This window comes from Cololabis saira, chromosome 23, assembly GCF_033807715.1.
Source record: "Cololabis saira isolate AMF1-May2022 chromosome 23, fColSai1.1, whole genome shotgun sequence".
NCBI lineage: Eukaryota > Metazoa > Chordata > Actinopteri > Beloniformes > Belonidae > Cololabis > Cololabis saira.
Window position 1 is genome coordinate 2,280,131 of NC_084609.1, and position 13,848 is coordinate 2,293,978.

The 13,848-nt window shown below is 47.5% G+C and overlaps 1 protein-coding gene across 1 annotated transcript in view; it reads left to right on the top strand.

Annotated features, from left to right (window-relative positions):
- Nucleotides 1-13,848, top strand: part of grip1 (glutamate receptor interacting protein 1) — a 128,877-nt gene that overhangs the window by 103,643 nt on the left and 11,386 nt on the right. Inside the window, exons 20-24 of the mRNA XM_061714321.1 lie at nt 2,650-2,815; nt 4,438-4,476; nt 4,918-5,029; nt 5,800-5,832; nt 10,565-10,675. Of these exons, the coding sequence (XP_061570305.1) occupies nt 2,650-2,815; nt 4,438-4,476; nt 4,918-5,029; nt 5,800-5,832; nt 10,565-10,675 (461 nt within the window). The remainder of the gene's footprint in view (nt 1-2,649; nt 2,816-4,437; nt 4,477-4,917; nt 5,030-5,799; nt 5,833-10,564; nt 10,676-13,848) is intronic.

Here is a 13,848-nt window from a genome sequence, read left to right on the forward strand (position 1 = left end):
CTTGTTGTAGCCAGTCAGTTTGGGCAAGTCATCTTCTTCAGGCCCGTAGCTGGTCAGTAGGCGTCAGGTAAGTTCTTCAGCGGACAAGGGTTTTGATACCGTCCGACTTCCGGCCTACTCAGGGTCTGGAAAGCTTCTACCAGCCTGCACTGTGACTGGTGAACCCACGTAGATCGTTCAGCAGCCTTTACTGCTGCCAGGGTCGCAATCTGGACCACAAAGGGGCCGTCCCAACGGGGTGATGACCATGTTTTTCATTTCACCACTCGAATCAGGATCTGGTCACCCGGTTTCAGCAGTTCCTGTGTAGGAGAGAGAGGAGAAAGCGGCAGCTTACAAGAAATTTGAACATCTGTTCAGCAAACAATTCACTCATCCACATCGAGAGTGGTTCTCTCCGGCTTTCTCTTGCCATGGTTCTCCTTCCCATAGAGGGAGCTGGAACGGGCGACCATGCACCACCCCAAAGGGTGTGACAAAGTTTTTTTAAAGTATGTATTGGAATACTTATATTTTGTGTTCTATACCCTGCCTCCCTCCTGTTGAGACATGGGACTTCCCATGGCTCAATTTAGCCACCAGGGGGAACAGGTTTTCTGGAAGTACTGGTTTGTTTTGCAGCATAAAGGCCTTCTGAAGTTACAGTAGCACCTTCATTTAGCCAAATGTCTTTTTCCTGGAAGGGTCAGGGCTGCCAGAGTCCTGACTTCTCCCCAGATAAGTGGTTCTCCCACTTCTTGACCTTTGCACCCTGGCAGGTTGGGGGTCTGACTTAATGATTCTCTAGGGTCGGTTATCTCTATGTCCCTCAGATCCCCTCGCCCGTCACCTTAGATTACTTGGTGTGACAAAACCCGTTAAATTCTGTCGAGGACTACAGACATTTCTTATTTCAAAGTTGTCTTATTTCAACCCAAGTGGGTTATGGTTTTATGAAAGTAACAACACACGAGTTAATCACATAACGGTCCAGAGACAAAACGGTTAATCACATAACGGTCCTGGCCGTTCATGCTCGGATGCCTCACACACAAAACTCTCCTGCAACGTAAAACAATAGTTCTTAGTGAACTTATATATATAAACAATAACTCATTGTCACAAAACCCCTACTCCACACTGATCACATCTGGTGTGCACTCAGAGTTCCCTTGTCTAAAAGAACTGCTCAACGGGTTTGTTTCTTCTCCATGCACTCCTTTCTCCTTCTAAAATGTCACTGACATGCAAATGACAGTCGGCTCATGAACACGCCCCTCCACTGTATCTAAAACAAAGCGGGGCTAATATCACGGGACGAAACCCAACCTGATGAAGCTGTCAATCATCAGTACGTGACTTTACGACAGACAAAATAAAGAAAAATGATTGATATGTTTCACGCTCATGTACCTGTCAACCCAATCATACACAGCTCATACTCACAATGGCAAGAATTACATTTCCATACGATCCGGGTCAAATACAGTATTACAAAAGTAATCTGCAACCATTCAACGGTGAATTAACCCCATTTGACAATTCTACATCACCATGCCTCCATTCAGGGCTTAGAATGATTCAAAAAACTTCATGAGGGGAGCTTCTCACTTTAAACACTAAACAAAAGCTCCTCTGAAGCTCTTCAGTTGTCCAGCAGATAAAGAGTCTCCCTCGTCAGACACAGATCACACCTAAAGAAGCCAGTTATTTGTATCATTTTAACAAAAACTTCCCCGTAGAAAATTTAACACTCAACTCACGGACATCTAGTCCCAAATGAGTGGACACCTTGCTCTGGATTCACCAAGCCTCATCCACGCAGCCTCCCGTGGACGCGAAGCCAAACAGGCAATATGGAGCTTACACACACACACTGCTGCAGCCGTTTACACACACACACACACACACACACACACACACACACACACACACACACACACACACACACACACACACACACACACACACACACACACACACACACACACACACTACACCATGACCTTTGGCCCTGCTGCAGCTTTGCAGCAGCTCCTTCTCCACTTTCCAATCTCACATCATATCACATCTCTTTATGCCATTCTTTTACAGGTTCGCAACTTTTATTTCCTCTTGCTGGAACCTTGTCCCATTTTGAACATTTAATCAGTTTTGCTTTTTGCTTTAAATTAGTTTATTTTTCTTTTAAGTTCCCGTATATTATTTTGCACAATATTTTGTCACAATATTTTTTATCCTAGTTTTAGGGACGTCTCCCGTAGACTAAGAGTCTTTGGAAATTATTTTAGGCTCGCAAATAAGTCTCAGCTTAACGTGTTTGTCACGTGTTTGTCATTTTAGCCAGTTATTTTAACTTTAAGTTTAGTTCAGCCCATAAGTTTCCGTTTTGACAGTTTGGTTTTGAGAACTCCTGAGCTTCCCCAAAGTTCCTCCTCCTGCATGATGCTTTTATTAAGAAACTTGTGAACAGTGAACAATGGGTGGAAGTGACAACGTGTGATTGAAATCATGACACTACAGTAGACAGATGTCACCAGAACAGTCCAAAATCCTGGGTAGATCAGGAAGGGGCATTGTAACATCTGTTAATAAAGTATGTGACAGTTTCATAAGGACAAAAACAAGTTTAAAGGTTGATTAACCTCACAGCTCCACCTCTGTCCCCAGCTCCACCGTTCCAGTCGTCTCCCTACACCTTCCACGAGTGGAGAAACGTCAAGATCAGCAACATCCAACCTGCTGCTCGCCAGAGAACCAATCAGCTGTCAGACCAGAGAACCAATCAGCTGTCAGACCTGAGTGATGACGACTGGGACCGGCCGCCGCCGGGGGGGTGAGTGGACCGGGGGGTGCGAGGACCGGGGGGGTGAGAGAACTGGTTCTAGCTGGACACACCTATAATTCACTGAGGGTTAACCCTAACCCTGTTACTAGTGGTTAACCCTAACCCTGTTACTAGTGGTTAACCCTAACCCTGTTACTAGTGGTTAACCCTAACCCTGTTACTAGTGGTTAACCCTGACCCTAACCCTGTTACTAGTGGTTAACCCTAACCCTGTTACTAGTGGTTAACCCTAACCCTGTTACTAGTGGTTAACCCTAACCTTGTTACTAGTGGTTAACCCTAACCCTGTTACTAGTGGTTAACCCTAACCCTGTTACTAGTGGTTAACCCTAACCCTGTTACTAGTGGTTAACCCTAACCCTGTTACTAGTGGTTAACCCTAACCCTGTTACTAGTGGTTAACCCTAACCCTGTTACTAGTGGTTAACCCTAACCCTGTTACTAGTGGTTAACCCTAACCCTGTTACTAGTGGTTAACCCTAACCCTGTTACTAGTGGTTAACCCTAACCCTGTTACTAGTGGTTAACCCTAACCCTAACCCTGACCACCTATAACTCACTGAGGGTTAACCCTGACCCTGAAAACCGCTGACCTAGTTTACAAGAACAGCGGTCGGGTTCAGAATACCTCCCGCAGCTTGTCCAAACACTAAATAATCTGGGTTATTCATTTTATTAGCTGTTATATTTGCAGATGTTGACAGAGACACTGAATATTCTCTGTTCCACTAGAAGGTGAATGATGCAGAACTGAGAGAAAAGTGGCCTGACTCAAAACCCTGCCTTCAATTCAGTAGGTAGTACGGAGACTTCCGCGCAATTTATTCGGTCGTTTCTTTCCTCAAAACTCACCCGAAAGAACAGCGATGTGTTTTCTGTAGCCACCGAGTTCACTAGACCCCAATCTGTGAGGGGATTCTCAAATCCTCCGGACGTCAGGCCCTCTTCTCCACCTTCCTTGATGGGGGAGTACCAGGTTTTCCTGAAAGCCCAAACTCTCGTTGTGTGCACTTTAGTCACCTTCGGTCCAGAAGAAAAAAATCTGCTCACAGATGGGGTCCCTTCGTGGTCGCCAGATTGTGGTGGCAAAAATTGTTGTTCGTTCAATAAAGTGTTCAAAAAAGAATGTCAGGACACGTCAGTGTCTTTCTGGAGTTTTAATAAAAGCATTCATGAATGGAGTCACACAGGGCTGCTGATCAGACGAGCAGTCAGCCATGAGTGAGCTGAAGATGTTTAGAGACGTCCTATCTTATAGTTCCAGCTTAAAACAAAAGACAAAATATGGCCCCTGACGCTCAACCTGCTCCACCGCCTGATAGGGAGAAATTCCACCGGCTCTGTGTCAGAGAGCTTGACCTCGGCGGCATAGCAATGTTCACTTGAAAACAGGATTTGTGCTTTAGTCTTAAAGCAAACAAGACAAAATATATATGTTATACTAAAATTTCCCATTACAAGGTTCATAAGAACATGCTCAAACTCTGGCGCCTTCACGGACTTAGCGAGTTAGCATCTTTAACTAGCATCCATTCAGAACCATGGATTGTTTAGCATGGCGCTAACGCTAACAGCATGGCGCTAACGCTAACAGCTGTGTCTTTCTGCAGCGGCTCTAGATTACCGACCGGGCTGATCTCTGACAGCAGGTAACCCGACCCGGATTGACCCAGTATGACCCAGTATGATCCACTCTGACCCAGTCCAACCTTGTCTGACCCAGTATGAACCAGTCCAACCCATTCCTACCCAGATTGGCCCTTTATGATCCACTTTCACCTAAGATTCCCAAGTCTGACCCAGTCTGACCCAATGTAATCCAGTCTAATCCAGTCTGACTCGTGTGTTTCCTCTCTCTGATTGGCTGATCTCTTATCTGCAGGTTCTCTGTAGGACATGACGAGACCGACCCGGACCAGGACGTGGTCTGGGTCGGTCCCGTCATGTCCTGCAGGTTCTCTGTAGGACGTGACGGGACCGACCCGGTTTCCTCTCTCTGATTGGCTGATCTCTTACCTGCAGGTTCTCTGTAGGACATGACGGGGCCGACCCGGTTTCCTCTCTCTGATTGGCTGATCTCTTACCTGCAGGTTCTCTGTAGGACATGACGGGACCGACCCGGAGCAGGAGGAGAACTTCTGGTCTCAGGCTCTGGAGGATCTGGAGACGTGTGGCCAGAGCGGCATCCTGCGGGAGCTGGAGGTGGGAATCTACCGTAAAACTACCATAACCCTAAACTACCGCCGTAACCATGCTAACACGTGTAACCATGGTAACATGTGGAACCTGGTACAATTTAAAACCACTTCTTCACCAAAGGTACATCATGAAAGGGTTTTTTCTTGGCAAGGACGAGTGTCCAGATCACATGATCTGGCAACAGGGTTAGGGGTGCCACAGGGCTCCATCCTTACATCCTGGCATCTCCCCTGTTGCTGGTCATAAAGCCTGTATTTTAGGAAAGGCATAAACTCTGATCACCTCTATTTTCTGCCAAGGTAGACCAAACCCCCCGCCCGCATTCCGTAACCGACTTTTGACTTATACATTTCTAACTTTTTACTGTTTCTTTTTACTCAAATAGTTTTACTTTTCTTTTTGTCTTATTTTTTATTGAATAAATTCTGGTACAGTAAAGGAGTTGCATGCTGTTCCTCATCCAATGTTGTATTTGTCCATTTCTGAGACGTACTACGATCAGAGTCGGCGTAAACGAGGTGTTTGGCAGATGTTTGTAGGACTTTGCTGCAGCAGGTTGTGACTCTGGAATGTTCTAAGTGCAGATTTGGATGGAACTTCATGAAATGTGATCAGATTAGTTTGAACATTGATAGCCTTGAACGCTGTAGTACAGTCCAGACCACAGCAGTAAAACTGGAAGTACTGTAGTGTATTTGTGGTATTTGTGAACGGTTGATCTGTTTCTGTGGAAAAGCAGCAGTGAATCAGAGAAATGAATCCGTCTCTTCCAGGAGTCTGGGAAGGAGATGCAGCTGGTCCCTCTGGTATCGTCTTCCTCCTCGTACTAACCTCGTCCTCCTCGTGTCAAACCCTAGTTCTAATGCTTCTCTGATCTAACAGCAGCTCGTCCTCCTCGTGTCAAACACTAGTTCTAATGCTTCTCTGATTTAACAGCAGACGTTGTTGTGGCAGAACTTTGTTGCATCAGTCAGTTTGAACTAGGCATGTTGTTGCAGCTTGTTAGGCCTTGTAGCACCTTATAATGTAAAAATGTCCTATAATGTAGAAAATTCACCCTATAATGTAATAATTTCTTGAAAATGTAATAAAATTTGCACTTAACTCAATCGAAAATGTAATAAAGCCCAATAATGTAATACCTTATTACGTTATTGGGAATTTATTACAAGGAACTAAAAGTCTGTAATTTAAGCCAATATTCATTCTGCTGTTTCAAATCCAGCAGATAAAACATTCTTAGATTCTTAAAACACATAATGTAGAACTCCGGACTGAAAATGAACATATTACATTATTTGTCAAGTATTACATTATCAGTTTTGGAAAAAAAAAAAAAAAGACCCACCTGAAAATGTAATAAATTCTCAATAACGTAATAAGGTATTACATTATCGGTAAAAATGTTATTACATTATCAGTCGGGATATTTTATTACATTATTGGTGAAGTTATTACATTATTGGATTTTATTACATTTTCCATTGAGTTAAGTGCAAATTTTATTACATTTTCAGAAAATTATTACATTATAGGAAATTATTACATTATAGGGTGAAATTATTACATTATAGGGTGCTACAGGCCTTTTTAATCTTTCTCTTCCGTGCGCTAGCATGTTTCTAATGAGCGCTGGCTTCTGTTTGGCTGAACTGAACCTCTTTTGAGTGACATGACAAGATTTGGACTGAAGTGAAATGCTAACTTAAAACCTGAAGTAAAGTCTAAAACGGAAGCTTTCAATTCAATTCAACTACATTTAATTTATATAGCGTCTATTACAATACAGGCTGTTTCTAGGATCTTTCCATATATATCTGACTGTCTGAATGGGTATCTGACTGTTGGGTATCTGACTGTTGAGTATCTGACTGTTGAGTATCTGACTGTTGAGTATGTGACTGTTGGGTATCTGACTGTTGGGTATGTGACTGTTGAGTATCTGACTGTTGAGTATCTTACTGTTGGGTATCTGACTGTTGGGTATCTGACTGTTGGGTATGTGACTGTTGGGTATGTGACTGTTGAGTATCTGACTGTTGGGTATCTGACTGTTGAGTATCTGACTGTTGAGTATCTGACTGTTGGGTATGTGACTGTTGAGTATCTGACTGTTGGGTATCTGACTGTTGAGTATGTGACTGTTGAGTATCTGACTGTTGAGTATCTGACTGTTGAGTATCTGACTGTTGGGTATCTGACTGTTGGGTATCTGACTGTTGGGTATCTGACTGTTGAGTATCTGACTGTTGAGTATCTGACTGTTGGGTATCTGACTGTTGAGTATCTGACTGTTGAGTATCTGACTGTTGGGTATCTGTTGGGTATCTGACTGTTGAGTATCTGACTGTTGGGTATCTGACTGTTGGGTATGTGCCTGTTGGGTATGTGACTGTTAGGTATGTGACTGTTGGGTATCTGACTGTTGAGTATCTGACTGTTGAGTATCTGACTGTTGAGTATCTGACTGTTGAGTATCTGACTGTTGGGTATGTGACTGTTGAGTATCTGACTGTTGGGTATGTGACTGTTGGGTATCTGACTGTTGGGTATCTGCCTGTTGAGTATCTGACTGTTGGGTATGTGACTGTTGAGTATCTGACTGTTGAGTATCTGACTGTTGGGTATCTGACTGTTGAGTATCTGACTGTTGAGTATCTGACTGTTGGGTATCTGTTGGGTATCTGACTGTTGAGTATCTGACTGTTGGGTATCTGACTGTTGGGTATGTGACTGTTGGGTATGTGACTGTTAGGTATGTGACTGTTGGGTATCTGACTGTTAGGTATGTGACTGTTGGGTATCTGACTGTTAGGTATGTGACTGTTGGGTATCTGACTGTTGGGTATCTGACTGTTGAGTATCTGACTGTTGGGTATCTGACTGTTGGGTATCTGACTGTTGGGTATCTGTTGAGTATCTGACTGTTGGGTATCTGACTGTTGGGTATCTGACTGTTGGGTATCTGACTGTTGAGTATCTGTTGAGTATCTGACTGTTGGGTATCTGACTGTTGGGTATCTGACTGTTGGGTATCTGACTGTTGAGTATCTGTTGAGTATCTGACTGTTGGGTATGTGACTGTTGAGTATCTGTTGGGTATCTGACTGTTGGGTATCTGACTGTTGAGTATCTGACTGTTGGGTATGTGACTGTTGGGTATGTGACTGTTGGGTATCAGTTGGGTATCTGACTGTTGGGTATGTGACTGTTGGGTATCTGTTGGGTATCTGACTGTTGAGTATGTGACTGTTGAGTATCTGACTGTTGGGTATCAGTTGGGTATCTGACTGTTGGGTATGTGACTGTTGGGTATCTGTTGGGTATCTGACTGTTGAGTATGTGACTGTTGAGTATCTGACTGTTGAGTATCTGACTGTTGGGTATCTGACTGTTGGGTATCTGACTGTTGGGTATCTGACTGTTGAGTATCTGACTGTTGGGTATCTGACTGTTGGGTATCTGACTGTTGGGTATCTGTTGAGTATCTGACTGTTGGGTATCTGACTGTTGAGTATCTGACTGTTGGGTATCTGACTGTTGAGTATCTGACTGTTGGGTATCTGACTGTTGGGTATCTGTTGAGTATCTGACTGTTGGGTATCTGACTGTTGGGTATCTGACTGTTGGGTATCTGTTGAGTATCTGACTGTTGGGTATCTGACTGTTGAGTATCTGACTGTTGAGTATCTGTTGGGTATGTGACTGTTGGGTATCTGACTGTTGGGTATCTGACTGTTGAGTATCTGACTGTTGGGTATCTGACTGTTGGGTATCTGACTGTTGAGTATCTGACTGTTGGGTATGTGACTGTTGGGTATCTGACTGTTGAGTATCTGACTGTTGGGTATCTGACTGTTGAGTATCTGACTGTTGGGTATCTGACTGTTGGGTATCTGACTGTTGGGTATCTGACTGTTGGGTATCTGACTGTTGAGTATCTGACTGTTGGGTATCTGACTGTTGGGTATCTGACTGTTGGGTATGTGACTGTTGGGTATCTGACTGTTGGGTATCTGACTGTTGAGTATCTGACTGTTGGGTATCTGACTGTTGAGTATCTGACTGTTGGGTATCTGTTGGGTATCTGACTGTTGAGTATCTGACTGTTGAGTATCTGACTGTTGGGTATCTGACTGTTGGGTATCTGACTGTTGAGTATCTGACTGTTGAGTATCTGACTGTTGAGTATCTGTTGAGTATCTGACTGTTGAGTATCTGACTGTTGGGTATCTGACTGTTGGATATCTGACTGTTGAGTATCTGACTGTTGGGTATCTGACTGTTGGGTATGTGACTGTTGGGTATCTGACTGTTGGGTATCTGACTGTTGAGTATCTGACTGTTGGGTATCTGACTGTTGGGTATGTGACTGTTGGGTATCTGACTGTTGGGTATCTGACTGTTGGGTATCTGACTGTTGAGTATCTGACTGTTGGGTATCCGACTGTTGGGTATCTGTTGAGTATCTGACTGTTGGGTATCTGACTGTTGGGTATCTGACTGTTGAGTATCTGACTGTTGGGTATCTGACTGTTGAGTATGTGACTGTTGAGTATCTGACTGTTGGGTATCTGACTGTTGAGTATCTGACTGTTGGGTATCTGACTGTTGAGTATCTGACTGTTGGGTATCTGACTGTTGAGTATCTGACTGTTGGGTATCTGTTGGGTATGTGACTGTTGGGTATGTGACTGTTGAGTATGTGACTGTTGAGTATCTGACTGTTGGGTATCTGTTGGGTATCTGACTGTTGGGTATCTGACTGTTGGGTATCTGACTGTTGGGTATGTGACTGTTGGGTATCTGACTGTTGGGTATGTGACTGTTGAGTATGTGACTGTTGAGTATCTGACTGTTGGGTATGTGACTGTTGGGTATGTGACTGTTGGGTATCTGACTGTTGGGTATGTGACTGTTGGGTATGTGACTGTTGGGTATCTGACTGTTGGGTATCTGACTGTTGAGTATCTGACTGTTGAGTATCTGACTGTTGAGTATCTGACTGTTGGGTATCTGACTGTTGAGTATCTGACTGTTGGGTATCTGACTGTTGGGTATGTGACTGTTGGGTACCTGTTGGGTATCTGACTGTTGAGTATCTGACTGTTGAGTATCTGACTGTTGAGTATCTGACTGTTGGGTATCTGACTGTTGGGTATGTGACTGTTGGGTATCTGTTGAGTATCTGACTGTTGGGTATCTGACTGTTGAGTATCTGACTGTTGAGTATCTGACTGTTGAGTATCTGACTGTTGAGTATCTGACTGTTGGGTATCTGACTGTTGAGTATCTGACTGTTGAGTATCTGACTGTTGGGTATCTGACTGTTGGGTATCTGACTGTTGAGTATCTGACTGTTGGGTATGTGACTGTTGGGTATCTGACTGTTGAGTATCTGACTGTTGGGTATCTGACTGTTGGGTATGTGACTGTTGGGTATCTGACTGTTGGGTATCTGACTGTTGGGTATCTGACTGTTGGGTATCTGACTGTTGGGTATGTGACTGATACCTGACGGTCCCGGTTTTGTTTCAGGCGACCATCATGTCGGGCTCCACCCTCAGTCTGAACCACGACCCGACCCCCCAGCGCAGCACCCTGGGCCGGCAAGCTAGTTTCCAGGAACGCAGCAACTCCAAACCCCAGGTACGCACGGCTGTTGTACCCGAACCTACCGGAACCCTACCGGTTCTACCCCCAACCCTACCTTACCGGTTCTACCCCAACCCAACCCTACCGGTTCTACCCCCAACCCTACCTGTTCTACCCCCAACCCTACCGGTTCTACCCCCAACCCTACCAGTTCTACCCCCAACCCTAACGGTTCTACCCCCAACCCTACCGGTTCTACCCCCAACCCTACCGGTTCTACCCCCAACCCTACCGGTTCTACCCCCAACCCTACCGGTTCTACCCCCAACCCTACCGGTTCTACCCCAACCCTACCGGTTCTACCCCAACCCTACCGGTTCTACCCCCAACCCTACCGGTTCTACCCCCAACCCTACCTGTTCTACCCCAACCCTACCTGTTCTACCCCCAACCCTACCTGTTCTACCCCCAACCCTACCGGTTCTACCCCCAACCCTACTGGTTCTACCCCAACCCTACCTGTTCTACCCCCAACCCTACCGGTTCTACCCCCAACCCTACCTGTTCTACCCCAACCCTACCTGTTCTACCCCAACCCTACCTGTTCTACCCCCAACCCTACCGGTTCTACCCCCAACCCTACTGGTTCTACCCCAACCCTACCTGTTCTACCCCCAACCCTACCGGTTCTACCCCCAACCCTACCTGTTCTACCCCAACCCTACCTGTTCTACCCCAACCCTACCGGTTCTACCCCCAACCCTACCTGTTCTACCCCCAACCCTACCGGTTCTACCCCCAACCATACCGGTTCTACCCCCAACCCTACCGGTTCTACCCCCAACCCTACCTGTTCTACCCCAACCCTACCTGTTCTACCCCCAACCCTACCAGTTCTACCCCCAACCCAACCCTACCGGTTCTACCCCCAACCCTACCTGTTCTACCCCAACCCTACCTGTTCTACCCCCAACCCTACCGGTTCTACCCCCAACCCAACCCTACCGGTTCTACCCCCAACCCTACCGGTCTACCCCCAACCCTACCTGTTCTATCCCAACCCTACCGGTTCTACCCCCAACCCTACCTGTTCTACCCCCAACCCTACCGGTTCTACCTCCAACCCTACCTGTTCTACCCCCAACCCTACCTGTTCTACCCCCAACCCTACCTGTTCTACCCCCAACCCTACCGGTTCTACCCCAACCCTACCTGTTCTACCCCAACCCTACCGGTTCTACCCCCAACCCTACCGGTTCTACCCCCAACCCTACCGGTTCTACCCCCAACCCTACCGGTTCTACCCCCAACCCTACCGGTTCTACCCCCAACCCTACCGGTTCTACCCCCAACCCTACCGGTTCTACCCCCAACCCTACCTGTTCTACCCCCAACCCTACCGGTTCTACCCCCAACCCTACCAGTTCTACCCCCAACCCTACCTGTTCTACCCCCAACCCTACCGGTTCTACCCCCAACCTACCGGTTCTACCCCAACCCTACCGGTTCTACCCCCAACCCTACCTGTTCTACCCCCAACCCTACCTGTTCTACCCCCAACCCTACCGGTTCTACCCCCAACCCAACCCTACCGGTTCTACCCCCAACCCTACCGGTTCTACCCCCAACCCTACCTGTTCTATCCCAACCCTACCGGTTCTACCCCCAACCCTACCGGTTCTACCCCCAACCCTACCGGTTCTACCCCCAACCATACCGGTTCTACCCCCAACCCTACCTGTTCTACCCCCAACCCTACCGGTTCTACCCCCAACCCTACCAGTTCTACCCCCAACCCTACCTGTTCTACCCCCAACCCTACCGGTTCTACCCCCAACCTACCGGTTCTACCCCCAACCCTACCTGTTCTACCCCAACCCTACCTGTTCTACCCCCAACCCTACCTGTTCTACCCCCAACCCTACCTGTTTTACCCCAACCCTACCGGTTCTACCCCCAACCCTACCGGTTCTACCCCCAACCCTACCTGTTCTACCCCCAACCCTACCGGTTCTACCCCCAACCCTACCGGTTCTACCCCCAACCCTACCTGTTCTACCCCCAACCCTACCGGTTCTACCCCCAACCCTACCTGTTCTACCCCCAACCCTACCTGTTCTACCCCCAACCCTACCTGTTCTACCCCCAACCCTACCAGTTCTACCCCCAACCCAACCGGTTCTACCCCCAACCCTACCTGTTCTACCCCCAACCCTACCTGTTCTACCCCCAACCCTACCTGTTCTACCCCCAACCCTACCTGTTCTACCCCCAACCCTACCGGTTCTACCCCCAACCCTACCTGTTCTACCCCCAACCCTACCGGTTCTACCCCCAACCCTACCGGTTCTACCCCAACCCTACCAGTTCTACCCCCAACCCAACCCTACCTGTTCTACCCCCAACCCAACCGGTTCTACCCCCAACCCTACCGGTTCTACCCCCATTCCTACTGGTTCTACCCCCAACCCTACCGGTTCTACCCCCAACCCTACCGGTTCTACCCCCATTCCTACCAGTTCTACCCCCAACCCTACCGGTTCTACCCCCAACCCTACCGGTTCTACCCCCATTCCTACCAGTTCTACCCCCAACCCTACCGGTTCTACCCCCAACCCTACCTGTTCTACCCCCAACCCTACCGGTTCTACCCCCAACCCTACCTGTTCTACCCCCAACCCTACCTGTTCTACCCCCAACCCTACCGGTTCTACCCCCAACCCTACCAGTTCTACCCCCAACCCTACCGGTTCTACCCCCAACCCTACCTGTTCTACCCCCAACCCTACCGGTTCTACCCCCAACCCTACCTGTTCTACCCCCAACCCTACCGGTTCTACCCCCAACCCTACCGGTTCTACCCCAACCCTACCAGTTCTACCCCCAACCCAACCCTACCTGTTCTACCCCCAACCCAACCGGTTCTACCCCCAACCCTACCGGTTCTACCCCCATTCCTACTGGTTCTACCCCCAACCCTACCGGTTCTACCCCCAACCCTACCGGTTCTACCCCCATTCCTACCAGTTCTACCCCCAACCCTACCGGTTCTACCCCCAACCCTACCGGTTCTACCCCCATTCCTACCAGTTCTACCCCCAACCCTACCGGTTCTACCCCCAACCCTACCTGTTCTACCCCCAACCCTACCGGTTCTACCCCCAACCATACCGGTTCTACCCCCAACCCTACCAGTTCTACCCCCAACCCAACCCTACCTGTTCTAC